Source organism: Myotis nattereri (assembly GCF_964212035.1).
Source record: "Myotis nattereri genome assembly, chromosome: 9".
NCBI classification, from domain to species: domain Eukaryota; kingdom Metazoa; phylum Chordata; class Mammalia; order Chiroptera; family Vespertilionidae; genus Myotis; species Myotis nattereri.
In genome coordinates, this window is record NC_138084.1 from 24,782,264 (window position 1) to 24,803,527 (window position 21,264).

The 21,264-nt window shown below is 40.6% G+C and overlaps 1 protein-coding gene across 3 annotated transcripts in view; it reads right to left on the reverse strand.

The window, feature by feature from the left end:
* BBOX1 (gamma-butyrobetaine hydroxylase 1) overlaps positions 1 to 21,264 on the reverse strand; it is a 54,624-nt gene that overhangs the window by 10,905 nt on the left and 22,455 nt on the right. For all 3 annotated transcript variants that reach the window (XM_081098169.1, XM_081098170.1, XM_081098171.1), the window contains exons 4-5: positions 16,182 to 16,380; positions 2,174 to 2,279 (exon numbers count right to left, since the gene is read on the reverse strand). In XM_081098169.1, coding sequence (XP_080954295.1) covers positions 2,174 to 2,279; positions 16,182 to 16,380 — 305 coding nt within the window. The remainder of the gene's footprint in view (positions 1 to 2,173; positions 2,280 to 16,181; positions 16,381 to 21,264) is intronic.

Below are 21,264 nucleotides of genomic sequence, written 5' to 3' on the forward strand. Positions count from 1 at the left end.
AGTGGTATAAGTAAAAATACTTTGAAGGGGTATAAAATGCTGTGAAAATGTCAAGCATTATACTTCAGGAATATTTATGAAGTCATTTAGTCACTTTTTCATAGGCTTCCAATTTTAACTCAGAAACAAAACCTAAACTCATAAAAACAACAAACAAACAAACAAAAAAAGCAGATAATTTAAAAATTCAAATAAAAGCTTTCTAGTTTGATTTTTAAAACTTTATTCCATCTAACTTCTCCAACCTATCTTGAGCAGATGAATGGGGCTGATTAGTTTGGCTTTTAACCCCAAGGCTTTTAGAAAATTTCTGGACCACAGTTAGAACAAATCACATCGTGTGTCTCTTCCTGACTCCAAACTCCATTTGAAAAGGTGACTAGAATGGTCATTTTAGTATCATTTAGTTAAAAAAAAAATCATGTGGTATCAACAAAATAATTTAAAATATGAAGTCATATTCTAGACTAGCTTAGCTAACACAGGCAAGGACAATGGGTAACAAGAAGGGCACAGAGAAAATGTGTTCAGTCAACGTGTTAAAAAAAAAACCAGACGCCGAAACCGGTTTGGCTCAGTGGATAGAGCGTCGGCTTGCGGACTGAAGGGTCCCAGGTTCGATTCCGGTCAAGGGCATGTACCTGGGTTGCGGGCACATCCCCAGTAGGAGATGTGCAGGAGGCAGCTGATCGATGTTTCTAACTCTCTATCTCTCTCCCTTCCTCTCTGTAAAAAATCAATAAAATATATTAAAAAAAAAACAGACTAATTTTGATTTTTATCCATTTTACCTTCATTAACTAGATAATTAACCCAAATTTCCACTTCCATTTACCCTTGATGATATGGATTTCTGTGTAATATTTCATTGTCCTATTTAACTCTAAAAATAGAAACAAGCCCAACTGGTGTGGCTCTGTGGTTGAGCAATGACCTAGGAACCAAGAGGTCATGGTTCAATTCCCGGTCAGGACTTATGTCTGGGTTGTGGGCTAGCTCCCCAGTGTGGGGTGTGCAGGTGGCAGCTGATCAATGATTCTCTCTCATCGTTGATGTTTCTATTTCTCTCTCCTCTCTGAAATCAGTAAAAATATATTAAAAAGTAGAAACAAAATGTCTTTTTAAAGGTAGTTTCCTGACCATATATTTTTTGGTTTAGCAAAATGGTGCTTTTGCAAATATGTAGCTGGTTTACTAAAATGACAGTTTTGCAATAACATAGTGGAAGAGGATCCTAGACGTTCTCCCGAGAGATTTGTGGCTCCACGCTGAACATCCTCCTTGACGAGGAATCTGATAGATGGGAGAGTAGGTGGTTTCCCAAACTAGCCAGGGTTGCTCTGCTCCATGCATTTACACCCCCTTTGTAGTCTGTCTTTGCAGCTTCTCCCATAAAAGGTGAACTCTGCTTCCTCACTTCTTGAATCTGGGCTGAACTTATGATTTACTTTGACCAAAAAGCATAGCAGAAGTGACATAATGTTGGTTACTAGCCTAAATCTTGAGAGGCTTTGTATATTTGGTTTTCTCTCTGGACACTCTGCCAGCTGCCATGTGCATTAGCCTGAACTAGCCAGCTGGAGGACGATATGATAGAGCATGTGGGACAGGGACAAGCCATCTCAACCATCACCTCGGTCAACCAGCCCCCGCCGACTCAGCAGCAGCAGCAGAACTGCCCAGATGAACGCAGCCCAAACTGTACAAACATGACCTAAGTAAGTAAGTGGCTGTTCTTTTAAACCACAAAGTTAGGGAGATGGTGTTTGTTTGTTTGTTTGTTTTTTGTGTTGTAATAGCTAATTAATATGAATGATGGTCATATGACTTTGTGGGGAAAATCTACATTGTGTTCCCTTGTTTTATTTTTTCTTTTAACTCTCTTGCGATTGGTAAATGTGCAAAAAGACCTGCTGTGGTAAAATGTCTTAGCAAAGCCAAAAGTGCCACTAGTTACAGGAACAAACAAAACATGTTAAGAAATATACATGAGAATCTTTTATCCCTTGGGAATGGGAAGCTATTCAGGATTTTGGTACAGAGATATTATGAGTTTGGATTGTATTTGGAGAAAGCATAGGACAAGTTAGCTATATAATATGATCGTCTAGGCTCCGAATAGAGGATATTAGTCCTTGGCCTGCCTTGTGGACTGTGGCAAGGCTCACCTTACCCCAGGTGGGTGATGGAGCGCTGGGTAATCAGTGTGAAAGCTGAGCTTCCCAGTTGTGTAAGCCACATTGTTTGCGTCGATTTTGTCTTGCACCTGCCAAGTATGTCTGTAAAATACAAGAAACATATGTTTAAACAGGCTGTAACTGAGCCAGAGGAAATGTGTTAAAATGAACTTGAGACATGGGGGGAATGGAAACTTTTCATTTTATGAAATAATTCCCATCATGATGATGAGCCAAGGAAGACGAGTCTGACCCTTCTTTGTCTAAAGTAACCATTTCCGAATTAGCATCTCTTCACTGCTCTTCTCCTCTCCAAAATAGAGTAAATTTGTCTATTCGACAGAGTTTATCAAGAGGTGTATGTGGAATTTAGGTTGTTTTTAATAGCTTCATGCTTTTCTAGAAATGATTTATTGAGGTTAAATTGACATAACATAAGCCATTTTAAAATGAATAATTCAGTGGCATGTTATACCTTTATAATGTTGGTAACTACCACCTCTACCTATCTGGTTTCAAAAACATTGCCATCACTTTAAACTCAAACCTCTTACCCATTAGAAGTTTCTTTCCATTCTACAGTTATAGTTCAACATCGTCCCCTCTCCTCTGTGTGTCTGGAAAATGCAGAGGCTTGGACACTCTATTTTCTCTCTTTGGCAAAACGATAGAAGACAGAATATCTAGGTGTCTTTCTGTTTGTAATGTTTTTTCACTTTTAACTTTACCCTCAACTACTATTTGGTTTCCTCATATAATAGCTTCTATAGGGATGATGAGAAAAATGCTTGATTCTTTTTTATTTAACACTAGAGGCCTGGTGCATAGATTCGTGCACTGGTGGGATCCCTCAGCTTGGCCTGTGCCCTCTCACAATCCAGGACACCTTGGGGGATGTTGGACTGCCGGTTTCGGCCCGATTCCCTGGCCTGCGGGGATCGGGCCGAAACCAGCAGTCCGACATTTCCTGAGGGATGTAGTAGTGCACAAAGTGGCAGGTGGCCAGGGAGGAGCCGGAGCCCTGGCTGGGTGCCATGCTATTCCTGCTCATCCTGGCCCCACTGTGCCTGCCTCCACTGCAGGTAGCACTGCTGCGGAGGCAGGAGAGGCTCGTGCTGCTGCAGCTGCACTCACCCGCCATGAGCCAGGTTTCTGGCGCCCATCGGTCAGCTGAGCAGCGCTCCCTCTGTGGGAGCATACTGACCACCAGGGGTCAGCTTCTGCATTGAGCATCTGCCCCCTGGTGGTCAGTGCACATCATAGCCACTGGTCAACTGGTTGTTCGGTCGTTTGGTCACTTAGGCTTTTATATATATAGATATTGCAATGTAATGAATTAGCTTTTTTACCACTATAAGGTGAATGATTAATTTAAAAAAAATAACATTTATTGATAAAAATGTATTAAAACTAGATAGAGATAATGGTTTCACAACATTGTCATTTTACTAAATGACAGAATTGTATGCTTTAAAACGGTTAAATTTATGCTATGTAAAGTTTACTTTCATTGCCAAAAAATAGCTTGCCTTAAAAGTTAAAATAAGTTAGCAGAACTAGTAATGACTTGCAACCCTGTGACAAGGAAAGAAACCATTTTTCAGATTTTGTAAGGCTTTTCAGAAGATTAAGACAATGGGTAATTGGAAAGAAACAGTATTCCTAAATGAACCCAAGTGTAGTTTGAAAAAAAAGTCACTATACCTGCACATCATTTTATTGCTGTTACAATGTATATTTATTAACTATGTTCACACTTATGAAATCATTTTTCAAGAAATGTATATTGAGCACATATTCTATTTGAGACATTGCTTTTCAATAGAGCTAGAGCAGGGAACAAAAAAGTGAAGCAAATGACCAAATCTAATATCACACGGAGATAAGTGCTATAAAAATATCAAGTCAGATAAGGAGGTAAGGACTGGGGGCCAGAGGACTATCACGGCAGAGATAATGCTTTGGGAAGTGTTCGGAAAGAGCTGGAGTTTTTCATAGAGATTTGAATGAAGTCAGGGAAGGAGAAGTATATATTTCTGGGACATTTAGTATTTTAGGCAGAGAAATCTGACAAGAAAAGGTTGGGGTTTCTCCCTATTTTCTGGGGCAGAGAGTAAAACTACCTATTTTTTTTCTTCTCATTTAAAACTATTTTTATTGATTTTTAATGAGAGGAAGAGAAAGTGAGAGTAAATTATACATGGACTGCCTCCGGGGAATCCCACAACTGGGGCATGTGCCCTGAATGGGAATAGAACCAGCATCCCTTTGGTGCATAGGATGATGCCCAACCAACTGAGCCACATTGGCCAGGGATTTTTCTTCTCATATAAATTCTGGATGGAAAGCCTGGTGTATCTTTCATATCTTTCAGGAGAGGTTAAAGAGCTATCCACTTGTGGCCATAAACTGCAAAGAGAGCCAGTGTAAATTGGAGAAGCATATATATCCTGCTGAAACTCATTTCAAGTATGAGTCAAGCAATCCAGTATATATAGTGACTGCTGCCAAGAAATACACAATCTTTATGAAGTTCATGCCACTCCATGTAACATATATAATACAGATTCAGAATATTTTCAGCATCAGCATCCTAAGAATTATCAAGACATAGGAAAGGATGGGATTTAAGGAGTCAAAAGAACTAAAATCATCAAGTTGCAGAATATATAATATCTTCTGACTGAGAAGATGATGCTGTTGACACTGTCAGTAGGGAATGACTGCATTCAAATTTTCTTTTCAAAAGTGATGATAGTTTTGCATTGATCCACCTCCATTCTCTTTCTTGGTTCCCCCTAGTTAGTTGATCAAGGGTCAACTAACGAGTTTTGCTGCAGCCAAGAGCTGGCTGAGAGAGCAGGTGAGAGCTTTCGCCAGAGAACAGCTCTCTTCTTTGTTTGACATTAATTGGCTTCTACAGGGAAGGCGGCCAGTGTCTTGGCTTCATTGGAGCAGTTCTCCGGCCCTCTGAGCTAACTGGCAGGGGATGATAAACATTTTTTAGCCCTAGAGTATCTCTGGGACGTGTAGTCTACACGTCTGCGCTCATACATAATGATAAGTCCCAAGAAAAGAGCTTGCCAGTTCCAATCACAAAATATCCTCCTAAGAGTTTTAGCATAAGTCTTGAAAAGTCCTGAAAATGTCATCTGGACTACCTTTCCTTGTAGAAATGAATCATGCCAAGAAAGCTGCTGACTGTCTGGGACTCGAGGCTTTCACTTATCCTTCTTAAATCCAAATCTCCCATGAAACAAGCAGGAACAAATGCAAACAAAATCTATCGACCTGTGTAGAAACTATCTTTTAAAAGCCCACTTGGGGAGCTTTCACCAGGTGAGGGTGTACTGACATGCACCTCTCACTTGAGACATATTCTAAAGTGTTCCAAGTAAGGCAAAACTCAAGCAGATTATCAAGAATTCCCAGGACTGAAGCAAAGGGGCAGGACTGACCCTTCTGTAGCTGAAGAGGCAGGCTCAGCACAGCATCTCCCTCACCCCCCCCCCTTTTTTTTTTAAAAAAAAAATATTTTTATTGATTTCAGAGAGGAAGGAAGGGGGATATATATATATATATATATATATGTATATATACTAGAGGCCCGGTGCACAAAAATTTGTGCACTCAGAGGGAAAGGGGGGTCCCTCAGCCTGGCCTGTGCCCTCTCGCAGACTGGGACCCCTCGGGAGATAACACCCTGCTGGCTTAGGCCTGCTCCCCGGTGACAGAGGGCAGGCCCAATCCCTAGGTGCAGCCCCTGGTCGGGCTCAGAGCAGGGCCGATTGGGGAGTTGGGGCGCCGCCCCCTGTCATGCACAGGGCAGGGCAGATTGGGAGGTTGTGATGCCACCCTCAGTCACGCTCAGGGTAGGGCTGATTGGGGAGTTGGGGCACCGCCCCCTGTCACACTCAAGGCAGGGTCGATGGTGAGGTTGTGGCGCCACCCCCTGTCATGCACAGAGCAGGGCCAATCCGGGGGTTGGGGTGCTGCCCCCTGTCACGCACAGAGCAGGGCGGATCAGGGGGTTGGGGCGCCACACCCTCTCATACACAGAGCAGGGCCGATCAGGGGGTTGGGGAGCTCCCCCCTGTCACGCACAGGGCAGGGCCCATCAGGGGGTTGGGGCGCCACCCTCTATCACCCACAGAGCAGGGCTGATCAGGTGGTTGGGGAACTCCCCCTATCAGGCACAGAGCAGGGCTGATCAGGAGTTTGGGGCCCCTTCCCCTGTCATGAACAGAGCAGGGTGGATAGGGAGGTTGTGGCCCCGCCCCCTGTCACACACAGAGCCGGAGGGCGATCAGGGGGTTTGGGCGCTGCCCCCTGTCATGCTGATCCCGGTGCTGGGAGGCCTCGTGGCTCCGCTGATCCCGGTGCTGGGAGGCATATTACCCTTTTACTATATAGAATAGAGGCCTGGTGCATGGGTGGGGCTGGCTGGTTTGCCCTGAAGGGTGTCCTGGATCAGGGTGGGGGTCCCCACTGGGGTGCCTGGCCAGCCTGTGTGAGGGGCTGATGGCTGTTTGCAGCTGGTCACACCCCCTTCAGGGTGGGGGTCCCCACTGGGGTGCCTGGCCAGTCTGTCTGGGTGAGCGGCTGAGGGCTGAAGCTCCCAACTGCTCCTTTTTTTCTTTTTTTTAATTCTGTGCCAGCTTTAGATCTGGCTCTAGCTCTGAGGCCTCTGCTTATGAAAGCAGGTATCTGGTTTGTTTGGGTTCTATAATCAAAACAATGTATAACTCCAGCTCTGAGATCCCTGCTCGCTGAAAGCAGGTTTCTGGGGTTTTGTTTAGCTTCTATATTTGTTACAATGTTTCAAACTGCAGCCATAGTTTTGAAATACAGCATAGTGTTATCAGCCATAGTTTTGAAATACAGCTTAAAACCATAAATTTCAAAAGGTTTCTGAATCATATCTCTCCTTAAATAGTTAAGAAGACAGATTTTTACATAGAAATTGGCAACATAAAATGATTAAAGTTTAGTCTATTTATAGCTACATCTAATGAACCAAAGGATTTTAATAAATGATGCCATATATGAAAAAATAATCTACCTGAGAATTGGAAACTAAAAAATAGGGTGACATATTCAGGAAAATTTTTTAAAAAAAATCATTAAAAATGAAGATGAAACTAGAAGGAATGCAAGATCAATACACATAGCCCTGACCAGTTTGGCTCAGTGGATAGAGCATCATCCTGCAGACTGAAAGGTCACAGGTTTGATTCTGGTCAAGGGCATGTACCTTGGTTGTGGGCACATCCCTGGTGGGAGGTGTGCAGGAGGCAGCTGATTGATGTTTCTCTCTCATCGATGTTTCTAGCTCTCTATCCCTCTCCCTTCCTCTCTGTAAATAATCAATAAAATATATTTTTAAAAAGATCATTACACATAAAAGGTAATGCCTTTAGATAACTAGAAGATAAAAGAAGGAAAAATTTAAATGTAAACAAAAAAGAGATAAGAAGGATCTGAAAGTAACAAAAGGCAAAGATGATTTAATGTATGCATATTAGGATTTCTTACAAGAAAAAACCCAAAGTAAAGGCCAGAACAAACACTAAAAACTGCAATTAAACTTTTTTTCTTGAAATTAAAGAAAAAGGTTTGAAACTTCATACTGAAAGACCATATCATATACTGTCTTAAAAATTGCCCCAGAACAACCACCAACTTTACATAGTCTGTAAACTTAATGATCTTTAAAAATATATATATTTGGGAATCCAGGTAAAAATAAATCAAATTATTTAGAAGGAAAAGAAAATTAGATAACCAATAAAACCATAGTGCATATTGAAGATGCCTTGAGCTAAGAATTTTATATTTAGCCAACTCAATTTTCAAGTATAAAGGACTTAACTGCTGTCAACATGCAAGAATTCAGAGAATATTGTTCCCCTGAGTCCTTCCTGAGGAATTTACAAGGGAATGAGCTTCAGACAACTAAAGTGAGTAGTGAGTGATACATAGACAAAGCACTGGTGCTGATTACTCAACTTGTTTTACTAACAGAACTAATTGCAGGGAAGGAAAAAAGCAGATACCAAAAAACTGCAAAATTGGGAAACCAAGCTGTAATGCCAAGTGATGCGCACTTGGTGAAAATACTTTAACACCACCGCCGCCCCGCCCCCCCCCCCCCCCCCCCCCGCCGCCCCCAAATAAGGTGGTCAATATCATAAAATCCAGAAGAGCCGTTATATTTGGGAACTGGTTAGGATATATAGGCGGGTTCTGGAGTGAGTGGCAATGTTCCATTTCTTGACCTGGATGGTATTCAAAAGTGTTTGCCTTGTTATAATTTATTTTGCTTTATGTGATTTTTATGTATCTGTATTATATGTTACCATGGGAAATGCTTTTAAAAATTTATTTTTAAAGGTTAATGATACTCCCAATAGTCAAAATGAAGACAGGTAATTATAAAAGACTAGAGGCCCGGTGCATGAAATTTGTGCACTGGGGGCTGGGGGAAGGTTTGACCCTCAGCCCAGCCTGTACCTTCTCCAATCTGGGACCCCTTGGGGGATGTCCAACTGCCAATCCCTGTGGGATCAGACCTAAACTGGCAGTCGGACATCCCTCTCACAATCTAGGACCCTGCCTCCCAACTGCTCGCCTGCCTACCTGCCTGATTGCCCCTAACCACTCCCCTGCCTGCCTGATTGACACCTAACTGCTCCCTGCTGGCCCAATTGCCCCCAACTGCCTTCCCCTGCCAGCCATCTTGTGACTGTGGGTGCTGCCATCTTTGCAGCCTGCTGTTCAGTCATTTGGTCGTCCCTCACTAACCCCCCTGCCCGACTGGTAACCCCATGCAGCCTGTTCAGTTGTCTGTTCGGTTGTGATGGTCACTTAGGCTTTTATATATATAGATAACACCCTCTAAAAACATAAAGAAAAGTGTGATAGCAATTTGCTCCAAAGTCCTAAAGGTCTTTCTTATGAAAAATTAGAATGCATTGCATTACAAAGTAATTCCACATTAAGCCTATTTAGTAGTTTTTTTTTGGGGTGGGGGAGGTGGGGGGGTGGGAGGTCAAATTGTGCTTAACTTATTTCATCTGAACAAGAATTAGATGCTAGTTTAGACTCCTGATGTGAAAGATTAAACTATACACTCTATCTTCTCTTGTGACACGTTAGCTGCTTCCTTGTCATTTTCCCTTTGCATAAAATTTAGCTATAATTGAACTTAATAGGGGGGAAGATAATTAATATTCTGTTGCTGTTGTTATAATTTAGAAATTTCTATATTATTCTGTCAAATTATTTCCTAGCATCTGAGCCAAAAATATGAGTAGAAGCCACATTTGATAGTCAACATTATTATGGCTTAGGAACTATAGGGGAAATGTTAGATGATAACAAACTGCCAAAGGAAATATTGCAGACTGTTGAATCAAGTACTCCTGGGTTTGCAACCTGATTGTTCTGCCTCAGCTTTCTTACCTTTAAAATGGGGATAATGATTCTTATCAGAATCATGAAGATGCAAGATAATGATAAAGCATTTAGCTCAATACTTAGCCCATAAAGGGTGCTTCATAAAAAATTATTTTCCCCATCCCAATAATAACAGTTGTCTGTCCTGGCTACTTAGAATATAACCACAGAGGCAATGGGGTTCAGAGGACTTGAGAAACAACTGCCTTATTACGGTATTTTATAAATTTTCTCAAATGATTTCTAGAGGAGCATGCGACACAGAAGTTATTTTTCTTTTCATTCATGAGATGACCTCATACTCAAGTGGTTTTGTTGGCAGCAACTTTAATTACCAGGAAACCTGATATTACAGAGGGAACCCCAGGGACTGACTCTTGGCTGATAACATAACCTGGGGTTCACAATGGCCAAAGAACATAGCTTGTAACTCTGCTTAGGAAACTCTAATACTCACAAGAATACACATTTTAAAGGCCCCTGCCCCAAGTCAAACACTATGGTTAGTACTAAATCTTTAAACAACTCATTAAGAAATCCCAGTGTGAATTTTTTACAAAGTAGGATGGAATTACAACTAAAGTCAGAACTCAGACAAGTTTTCTTTGCTTTCTTCCCAAGTCTGAATTGCTTTTAGGTGGTTTTTTTTTTTTTTCTTTTTCCATAACTCAGAAGCCATTTTTATTCAAGGTGGGTTGTGTGGTTTTCTCAAGCAATTTCTTGGCTACAACTTCACCAAAATGGGTAAACATGTTTTTTTCCTTCCCAGTTCAGCCCCACACTTCACAAATGTTTTCTGATAACATGAATATCAAGCAAGTAGCTGCTTCCAAAGTCAGATCTAGAGGCTGTGCTAAGGGTAGTTGCAATTTCTACGGGTCCCAATGCCAAGGAATAATAATATTTTTCACTCGTACATCCTCAATCTCTAATACAATCTAATGTGTGAAATACTGCTGGGCTGGCTTACAGAAACGCTAGCAGAAATTCAGTGAATGCTGGAAGGGAGATATTCTTGTACTCCCAGAAGCCATTTCAATTTTCTTAATCCTTAATTGGACTGGCTGGTTATTTGACAAAGTGCCCAGTGTGGACACTTTCTGATTGACATTATTTTATTCACCTCATAAAGCCTGCGTGCAAGGCACCCATGCAGATGCCAAGTTGGGCAGTAGTATAGAATTTTACATTTCTCCAGCAAACTTTTATCTGAAGGCCTCAAAGGGCATGGCAGGTATTCACACACTCCTACAGAAAGAGAGAAGCAAGTCCGCAGTTGAGGAGAGTCCTAGAGCTCTGGGAAATTAAATGAAAAGTTTGGATCTACTTCTAACAAATAGCCACCAGGGAAGCCATGACTAAACTGTTTCCCTATTGGTCCTATGGTCAGCTGTCCGGGCAGTAACAGAATACAGCTGCTTTGGGGCACTGGGTCCTCAATTCTTTTGGAACTAAATATTCTGCAGTATTTATTTATATTTTCTCTACAATTTGTGGCCTTATAACTTTTATTCAGCAATCATACAGCTTCCATGCTCACTTCCTCAGGTAAAATTTAACTATCATGAAGATCCATAAGTTTCTTTACTTTTTAAAAAAATATATACTTTTATTGATTGTGGAGAGGAAGAGGCAGGGAGAGAGAGATGGAAATATCAATGATGAGAGAGTCATTGATCAGCTGCCTCCTATTGGGGATCGATCCAGCAATGTGCCCTGACCAGGAATTGAACTTTGATCTCCTGGTTCATAGGTTGATGTTCAACCATTGAGCCACGCTGACTGGGCCTGACTGACTGTCTAATAAAGAAGGGTCCCTCAGAATTGGTCATGAAGTTAATTTTCTAACTAAGGACTGACAAATGATAGTAGCACTAAGAAAGAATTTTAGCATATATTCCCTTTCACTAAAATTTCCTGAGAGGTAAGTATGTGTCAGGCACTGAGCTAGTACTCTTTTCTGTTGGGTTAAATTTTGCCATAAAATTAAGATAATTTCTCCAATAAATAAAGTAATTTTTGCCAATTTTTGGGGAGTGAGCAACAGGGACATGGGTGAGGCATCTGGTCCCACTCTGTAAAAACTGCATTGCCCCAAATCAAAGGTTTAAATCAGGGGTCCTCAAACTTTTTAAACAGGGGGCCAGTTCACTGTCCTTCAGACCATTGGAGGGCCGGACTATAGTTTAAAAAAAAAACTATGAACAAATTCCTATGCACACTGCACATATCTTATTTTGAAGTAAAAAAAAACAAAATGGGAACAAATACAATATTTGTATTTGCATGTGGCCCGCGGGCCGTAGATTGAGGACCTCTGGTTTAAATCATCCTAAAAAACTTATCATTTTATAGACTGTCCCACAAGTAGATATATTTGAGGACATTGACAATGGAAGTCTCTTTACTAACTCTTACTCTTTTCTCCCAGGAATGCTTTCATCATCAAGGCATTAGGTTGCCGAGCATTTCACGTGGTTGCATGAAAAGTGTGTTGTCTGATGATACACTGACATAATAATGACAAGCATCTGAGAAAATACAGATGTGGATAATGACATGCACTTTTGTCCTCAAAGCTGTTACCATTTTTGTCTTAGTAGTTGAACATAATTTTATAGTTATAAAATATTCTAATAATTATTGCCTTCATCTGCTGCTTTGCAGCCCTTTAAAAACATTTAGGCATGCATTTATCCACTAAACATTTATTCTTTGCCCACTATATACCGAGGCTGCACAAAATCCTGGAATCTACTGTTTTTGTTCATCCAATCAACCATTTAACAATTGAGATGACAGCCAAAAACCAAAAGTAGATATAATACGTCTCATTTTAGACCCATGCAATTCAAATTCGCCAAATATAACCCTATTTGAATGGAAAAGTGCTAGGTGGGTATTAGTTTGTAAGGGAGGCATATGAAAAGTAAGACCACACTATTACTGGTTTTGGCATCTAAGCAAGAGTGGAAACCAGTCTCCTTGAAAAATGTACATGAAAAGCAAAGTTTACCTTTAACCTTATCCATTTTCCTTTCTCTATCCCTCTCTGAATTTTGGCAATGCCTCTTCTCCATTATTTATTGTCTCCATTGATTCATTACATACATTCACTCACCAACCAATTATTTTTCAAACAAGAGTAAGGCACTTGGCCAGTGGAAAAACGAAGATTTGAAAGAGAGGAGCCTTGATTAAGGCAGCTACTGATTCTTCTGTGAGGATAAGTCATGTCCAGGCATCAGCACAGTACAAAGATGAACATGATAAATGCCATTTAGTGTACATAACTGTGAGCGCTCAGAGAATGTAAAATACCCAAGTTATTTGCCAATTGAGACCCGCCTTCCCTTGAAGAACCTCTTCCTCTCAACCAGAGGTTTGTAACCATTGCTGCACATCAGCATCACCTACAGAGTTTTCAAAAGTCCTGATACCCAAGTCAAATCCAAGTCCTGCTAAAAAAAAAAAAAAAAAAAAAAGTCTCTGGACTATTGTCTGTGTCCATGGGTTATGCATATATGCATATAAATGCATTTGTTAATCTCTTCCCATTCCCTTCCCCCTTCCCTCTAGGAAAAAAAGGGGATGTCTGTAATACTTTCAAAAATAAAGATAAATTTTTTAAAAAGTTTATGATGGAACCTAAAAAAATATGCGGAGAATGGTGCAGCCTTGGTTAAGAACCATTGTTCTAAATATTCCCCATCCTTTTAAATCTCATGTTACCCAAACTTTAATATCACTTTCCCTCGTTACCATGGAGAGGAGCAGAAAAGAAAAATAACTTCAGGGAAAATATTCACTTTTCTCATTTTCTTCACAACAACAACAACAACAACAACAACAACAACAACAATAACAACAAAACCCCACAAGTAAGCAAACAAATACAAAGCAAAACCCAACAAAACTGTCCCCTTCTGTAAGTTCATAAGATAGGAAATGAAAAAATCCCCCTTCCCACCAAAGGAGAGATCTTGATAATCAGTGGTGGGACTAGCAGTAAGGAGGCAAGAAGGGCATTTGTGGCCTGGGGTATATAGTTTGAGAGATTCAGCAAAGAAATGTCATCATCTAAGGAAGGTGAGACCGAGTAGGTTAAACCTGTCCGATTAGATGCACAGGTCTTAGACAAAGGAAATGGAATAGTAGTAGGAGGTCTGATTTATTTCAACAACAAACCCTTAGTATGTATTCCAATAAACTTCACAATATTAGATCAGTGGCCAAATTGTATTTTTACAATTTGTAATAATAAAACAAACAAATAAAGATACAACTCATAAATCAGGACTGAGAATTTGACCCTTATGTGATGGATGGGGGTGGGCATTAGGGAACTACAACAAAGAGCCACCCATTTGGCCACTAATATGAAATTGTGAAATGTGTTGGCATAGATACAAAAAGTCTGCGTCAGCAAATAAAAGCTCAGTGCAGCAACGTAGGAGAGATTTATTTTGAAATGTTCTGTTTACCTCTGGTGCCTGGAAGCATCCTTTCCCCGTTTTTCCTTTATACTATTGATAGTGACATGGATTAAGAAGCCCAGGGATAGAAAAGACCCAGGTCCCAACCCTGGTTCCCTTTTAACCACCTGTGGGAATGTGGGTATAGTTTAATGTGGGCTTCAGATTTCTTATCAGTGAAATGGGAGATAATAACTGGTTCAGAAAGTTGTGAAAATTAATAAAGAACAAATAATACAGTTGAGGCTCTTAGTAATTTTTTGTTTGCCTGTGTAACTGCTGTGATCTCTAAGGCCATTCAAATTCTTGCAGATGTAGGAAAGGTACACATTTTATATGGCATTCGTGGAGTGGGTCATCCAGGTCTACATATAGCATCTTCTGTAATGAATGAACTTGCTGAAATCATTGGGGGCAAGTGATTGAGCTTTTCCAATCCTCTTTTGAGGTCTTACTATACTAGTAGCTTAGGGCTGGCTAACTCAAAGGCTAGCAGGGCCCTTGCAGGCCTGAGGCTGGGAAGGACTTTGGCAAACTGGAGAGTAGGTGTTCTCTCAGGGGCAGCCTCCACTTAGGTCCACAGGTTGTTGGCATGAAGGAACTTAGGCTGAGCTGTTGCCAGATTTGATTTTTCAAGAAAAGTCAGATCCATATTTAATGTAAAATCTCCCATTTTTAAAGTACTGATGACTAATTTAATTTTATTTCTACATCATGTGGGCCAAACAAAACATCTGAGTACAGCCTGTGTGCCATCAGTTTTCAATCTTGGGATTTTGAAGGTCCTTTTCTCTTCCAGTGTTCTCTACTCTATGAGCCCAAGAATAATTATCTATATCTCATATGAGAGGTTCACCCTAAAAGTTGGAAATAAAGTCATGTGCCCACTTCCAGATAAGTGTTTCCTGTTAGTGTTTCACCATCTATAATTAGTTTTACCTCCCAGGCATTTCTTCTGCAGACAGGTTCTTGTTCCAAAGTTAAAATATGTTTCCTGTTACTTGCTGAAGTGCCTAGACTTAATTTTCTGCATGTTAATTTTATCCTTTTCTGTTTGTTTGTTTTAACACCTCTGGTTGCTAGTTTCAATCCCCCAGGGCCCAATTTTATTTTATTATTATTAATTTTTTGGTTAATCCTTACCAGAGGATATTTTTTCCATTGATTTTCAGAGAGAGTGGAAGGGAGGGAGGGGAAGAGAGAGAGAGGAACATCGATGTGAGCGAGACACATCGAGATAAGGCCTGTAAGATTGCCTTCCACCCTGACTGGGGTCTGGATTGAACCTGCAACCCAGGTGTGTGCCCTTGACCAGGAATCAAACCCATGACTCCTCAGTGCACGGGCTGATGCTCTAATCATTGAGCAATGTTGTCCAGGGTCCAATTTTATTTTTCACCAACTCTTGGGAGGTAAAACTTGAATGAACTTTAACATTTGTAACACTGTTTTTATAAAAATCTTGAAGAAACACAGTCTTCCATCCCATCTCTTATGGACCGAATTGTGTCCCTTGAAAATTATATGAGGAAGCCCTAACTAACCCCCAATGTGGCTATGTTGGGATATAGGGCCTGTAAGGGAGGATTAAGGTTAAGTCATAAGTGTGGGGCCTATGAGACTGGTAAGAAGAGGAGCAGATACTAGGACTGTGGGTCCACAGAGGGGACAGTGAGGAAGTGGTCATCTGCAAGCCAGGAAGAGGGGTCTCACCAGAAACCAACCCTGCTGGCCCCCTGATCTTGAACTTCTGGCCTTCAAACTGTGAGGAAATACATTTCTGCTGTCTAAGCCACCCGATCTATGGTATTCTCTTATGGCAGCTCTAGCAAACTAATACACACCTAAAACTAGCCTGATGCCTTTGGTATCTGATGTCTTTGGATATTTAGACTTCTTAAAAATTCCAGTCATTCTCAGAGAAACTTCATTTTTAGACTTATCTTCTCATTTGACTTCCTGCTCAAGATATTATAGAAATTTCTGTATCTCCAACCAAAATATGATCCCTTCTGAGAACCATATTAAACTTTACATATAATGGCAGAATATAAACTATTTGATAACTCACCCGTAAAATGTGAGATAAAGGAAACCAACCCTTTTCCCAAGTTTGACAACTTCTCCTCGTTTGTTGGATGCTCCAGTGAGTCGCACTATGCCTACTCTCTTGAGGCTGGAGAGCCACTTGTATGCATGTTCATCATTTTTTAAAACGTCTTCAAAATCCAGAGTAGGTAGCTGGAGTTCTGAGCCCCAGTACTGACATTCTGTGAATTAAGAAAATGAAGAAAGCAGATGGGATTTCTTTGTTTTTATTTACAGTGATAACCTCAGGGAAGGGGCTAGTTCTTTGAAGTTGGCTTTTGGTTCATCATGGACTTTCAGTCATATTACAAATGCCTAAGTTACCAGGTTTTCTTCCTTGGAGCCATGCTAGTCTACTTATATGCCCCCCTGTCCTTCCCCTCCCCCCCGCCCCGTTTTCTACTATGCCTGATCCATGACAGATACTCATTATACCACATTTGTTGAGAGAATGTAGTTTAGCTCATGGATGACTTTTGATCTGTTACACCCTTAGGCTTCTCTGTCTGGAAACTGCTTAAAAATAACCTTGAACACTGTGTGTTTTAACAGCCAAGTCCTATTGCTCAACTCCAAATAGATGATAAAATTGGAATGGTGGCCTAGAACATCATATGCCTAATCTTGAGAGTGTGGGGACTGTTTCTCATGGTAGGTACAGTTCCTTCTTTCTTATTTTGTCTGATAAGATGATTTCTCTGGGGTTGCATTGTCCTTTGGCATCAGCAAAAGCTGGCAGTGGGAAGAGAAGTTGAAAGGTGTGGTCCTCGTGTGCATAGACACCTTGGTGACAAAGCCACAGGAGATAAAGTCAAATGCATGCCTTAGCTCTTTGGTTCTTTATCTTAAATGCTCATAAAATGTTTACTTGGAAAAAAAACACAACAGGAAGAAAAACAAATATAAAAAACAATTTGATTGCAAACCAGGATCTCCCAAAAGAGGTGGAGCACAGAGGACATGGACTTTTTTCAGGGGAAATAACTCAGACATTACAACTGCATTCAGGAAAGACTTAACTCGAGCTAATCCATTTGATTTATTTATTTTTTTTCAGGAATGAATTTACCTTAGGAAGGCAAACCTTCCTAACAAGTGACAGAATGAGAAATTATGATCTCAATATCTAAGCAATGCCTCACTTTTCTAACTGGGGACTATACGCCATGTTACAGAAAACAACCTTAACACCCCCTTCCCATTTAAGAATGAGGAATGGGTCAATGTTCCCTGGTAGTAGTTATAGACTGGAAATCATTCCTTCGATGTCAACATAGCTATTTCTGCAGAAACAGGGATTTCTTAGGAGTCAGATAATGAAAAGATGCAGGCAGGTGCAAGGAGCCACTTCCTACTCTTCTACCAGCTAGTGGCATAAGGACATTCACAGGTGAGTAGGTGTGTGCCTGTGGGAAGACCCAATCAGACTATGCATGCACATATTGCCAAAGTTTCTGGGTTATTATGCATAACAGCTTGCATAATGAGGCAGAACTTCTGGGGCCTAAATTAAAAACTATAAATTAGTTCTTCCAGGTTGCTGAATTAATACATTTGGTGTTAATATTATTTAGTATCTCATATATTCCACAAACCAAAGTAACTTAATGTATCTTCTCCAGTAGTTGAGTTTATATCCAGCCATTGATTCCTAACTTCTCCTTTTATAATTTCTCCTTTTAACGCCTCTCTCTCTTTGGGACTGAAAGGACGATAGCCTTACCTGCTCCTTTTTCTTTTTAAAGCATTGCTTATCAAGTGCTTCTTACACTTGAGACAATCTTGGGTGTAATGTTAATCAAATCACTTTGGCAAAGAGAAGCAGCTCTGCACATGGGCCATTTTGTATTATGCCAAAGCAAGTCGGCTAAAGTGAAGGCTTTGGAGTAATGGTCATACTTTTTTTTTTTTTTTTTTTGGGGGGGGGAGTTGGTTTAACATACAAGTTCTTGGTATTCCTTGATTATATTAGTAACTCAACAATTATTTGTTGGTTTATCTTTTCAATAAACCTAGTATTTTACTATATCAAGGCACTGGGATCGGTGGTGGGTTTTAAGGAGCTCATAGTCTATGGGAGAAGTAGACCTTGGAACTGACAATGAAAACACAATATGATAGAGGCTACAGTTCAGGGGTGGGGAATTTTTTTTTTTTCTGCCAAGAGCCATTGGATGTTTATGACATCATCCACAGGCCATACAAAATTATCACCTTAAAATTTAGCTTGCTATATCTGGTCAAACATTTGATTAACTCCTCCTAATGCCTTGGCAGGGCCAGACCAAATGATTTTGCAGGCCTCCTACAGCTTGTGGGCGGGTCGTTCCCCACCCCTTCTATAGTTGAAATATGTTCAAGATACTGTGAAGGCATCAGATCTTCTGACCCCTTATCCCATGCTCCTTCTTGGATGCCAGCTATTCTTTTGCATCATGAAGTTCCACAGGTCTGTTCCTCATGGCTCCACTATTTCTTCTAAAATCAAACAGGCCTGGTTTCATATGAGGGAGCCTCTTCTCAAAGAAGCATTCTACTTGGCTTTGTTGTGAATGTTCAATTATGTGGTTGTTTGCTTTGCCATCCCACTTGCTCTTTTTGTTTAAAGTCTTCAGATTGTAATATCTGATACCAATCAAGAAAGTCTGCAGAGAGAAGGTGATACATGTCATAAATAATGCTTATTGGCTGCCTCACTAGCAAAGTCATTTGGCTTCCAGTTAGGAGAAACATTTCCTGGGCAAAACGTCAGTGTTAAAGACATAAATAACAAATCACCGTCTCTTCTTTCCAAAGCTTACCCTAGATAAACCTTATCCAGAAACTTGAAAAATATCTCAAACTGCTTTAAGCTTATTGGACCTAAATGAAAAGCACAGGCCCATAGAGTATTAGAGGCAGGCGTGTTAGGGACTCAGCTGGCATCTTCCCATGGCTTTAGGATTCCCCGTCATCATTAGTTCTCATTATTGACCAACAAGATTGTTTAAGCCACAACCGAGGATCCTCTTAGTTCTTGGACGCTGTGATGATCTGACTGATGACAGGTTGTTCATTGCTGGGTAGACTGTTAGATAGATTAGTTTTCTACATGGCCATGTAGCAAATGTGTTACCGTTATTACAAACTGTAAACTAATTTACTAATGAACCTTTATTGTAATGTTTAGAAGAAAATCTTATGTCCTGGTGACAGCAAACCAGCGTGGAGAGTTGGTATGCTCCAGATGCGGTATTGTCAAGCAGAACTTCTGAGAAAATTCGGAAATATTCTGTTGTACTGTCCAGTACTGTGGCTACTAGCAACAACCTATGGCTGTTGAGACTTGACATATGGCAAGTGGAACTGAAGAACTAATTTTTAAAAATTTAATATTACCTAATTTAAACTTAAGTAGTTACATGTGACCAGTAGTAGATGAGACAGGACATGAGTAAAGTGCATAGAGGCAAAGAGGCCTGGTTTTAAATATTATTATTTTGCCTCTTAGCAGCTAGTTTCTTGGTCTCTTCTCTGAACTGCTGTCTCATAATTTATAAAATAGCCATTGTTACATTTACCTTGCAAGTCTTTTATTAACAATGCAGTGAGATTGTACAAGGAACCTAGCACAGTGCCTGGCACATAGTAGACTAATAATAATCCTATATAATAAAAGGCTAATATGCAAATTGACTAATGTGGGAACCACTGGTCTCAATGACTTGCACTGACCACCTGGGGACAGACACTCAATGCAGGAGCTGTCCCCTGGTGGTCAGTGCGCTCCCACAGGGGGAACGCCGCTCAGCCAGAAGCTGGGCTCATGGCTGGTGAGCGCAGAGGCAGTGGCAGGAGCCTCTCCCGCCTCAACAGTCGGACATCCCCCGAGGGCTCCCACATTGTGAGAGGATGCAGGCCAGGCTGAGGGAAGCCCCCGATTGCATGAATTTCATGCACTGGGCCTCTAATAATAATAATAATAATAATAATAATAATAATAATAATAAAGTATAGCTAATAATTGCTGAGTACTTTGTAGGTGTCAGGAATAGTGCAAGGTGCTCCCTATATATTATTTCCTTTAATGTCCACAATAAATATACATGAGAGATGCTTTTAGTATTTTCATGTGACAGAGAAGGGAACAGAGATCCAAGTCCTGTAGCTAATGATTTTCAGAGTTAGTCAGTCAAATCTAGGTGACTGGTTCCAAAGTCTATAATTTTAACAACTACACATAAAATAAACATTGGATGCCCTGAAATACTGTCATCCCATGTATTTTTATGTTCTATGTCTGAAGGTCCACAGTTTTTCCTGTCCCTTATGAAGGAATTCTACTAGATAAACAAGAAAGCAGAGCAACTTACAATAAGGAACACTGTGTCTGAACTTGCTCTAGCCTGGGTGTTTAAAGATAAATCTTGGCTCCTCATCAGGATTTTAAATGCAGAAGAAAACATTATGAGTAGGCTCCATTGCACAACTCTACAACAGCACTGCTTTCACCTGTTGTGAAATGAACCGAGGCTTCACAATCAGCCGGCTCCTCTACCTTATGCCATTATAATTCAGGGACCCATGTCAGTTTGGTTTTACTTGAGGCCAGTATCACTTTCCAGAGAGCTTTGGTGACTGTGGCCAGGAAATAGAATAAAGAGAGATTGGAAAAACAATTTCACTAGATGTAAATGTTTTTAAAACTTTGAGTTTGTATTTTGACTACTTTGGGGGATTCCAGAAGCATCTGCTTTGGGCACACACTGAACACATCTGTATACATTTATAGCATGTTTCAGTGAATTTGTTTCTACGTGAGTCACTTTCCCATGATAGAATAACACGCACACACAGCATGCTCGCCAACACACAAGTGCACACACACACAATACCCTCTGTTTTAAAACTGCAGGAGGAGTTAGATTCTTTCAATCAAGGTTATACTCTGCATGTGTAAAGTTAACCAATTTCACACAAAGATACTGGGTATAAAGCAAGGTTATCAGTTCCATAGAAGCATGGTGTGGACTATACATAATTCAGGCCGGCAGGATTTCACTTTCAGAGTGAGGTTACAAAGATTT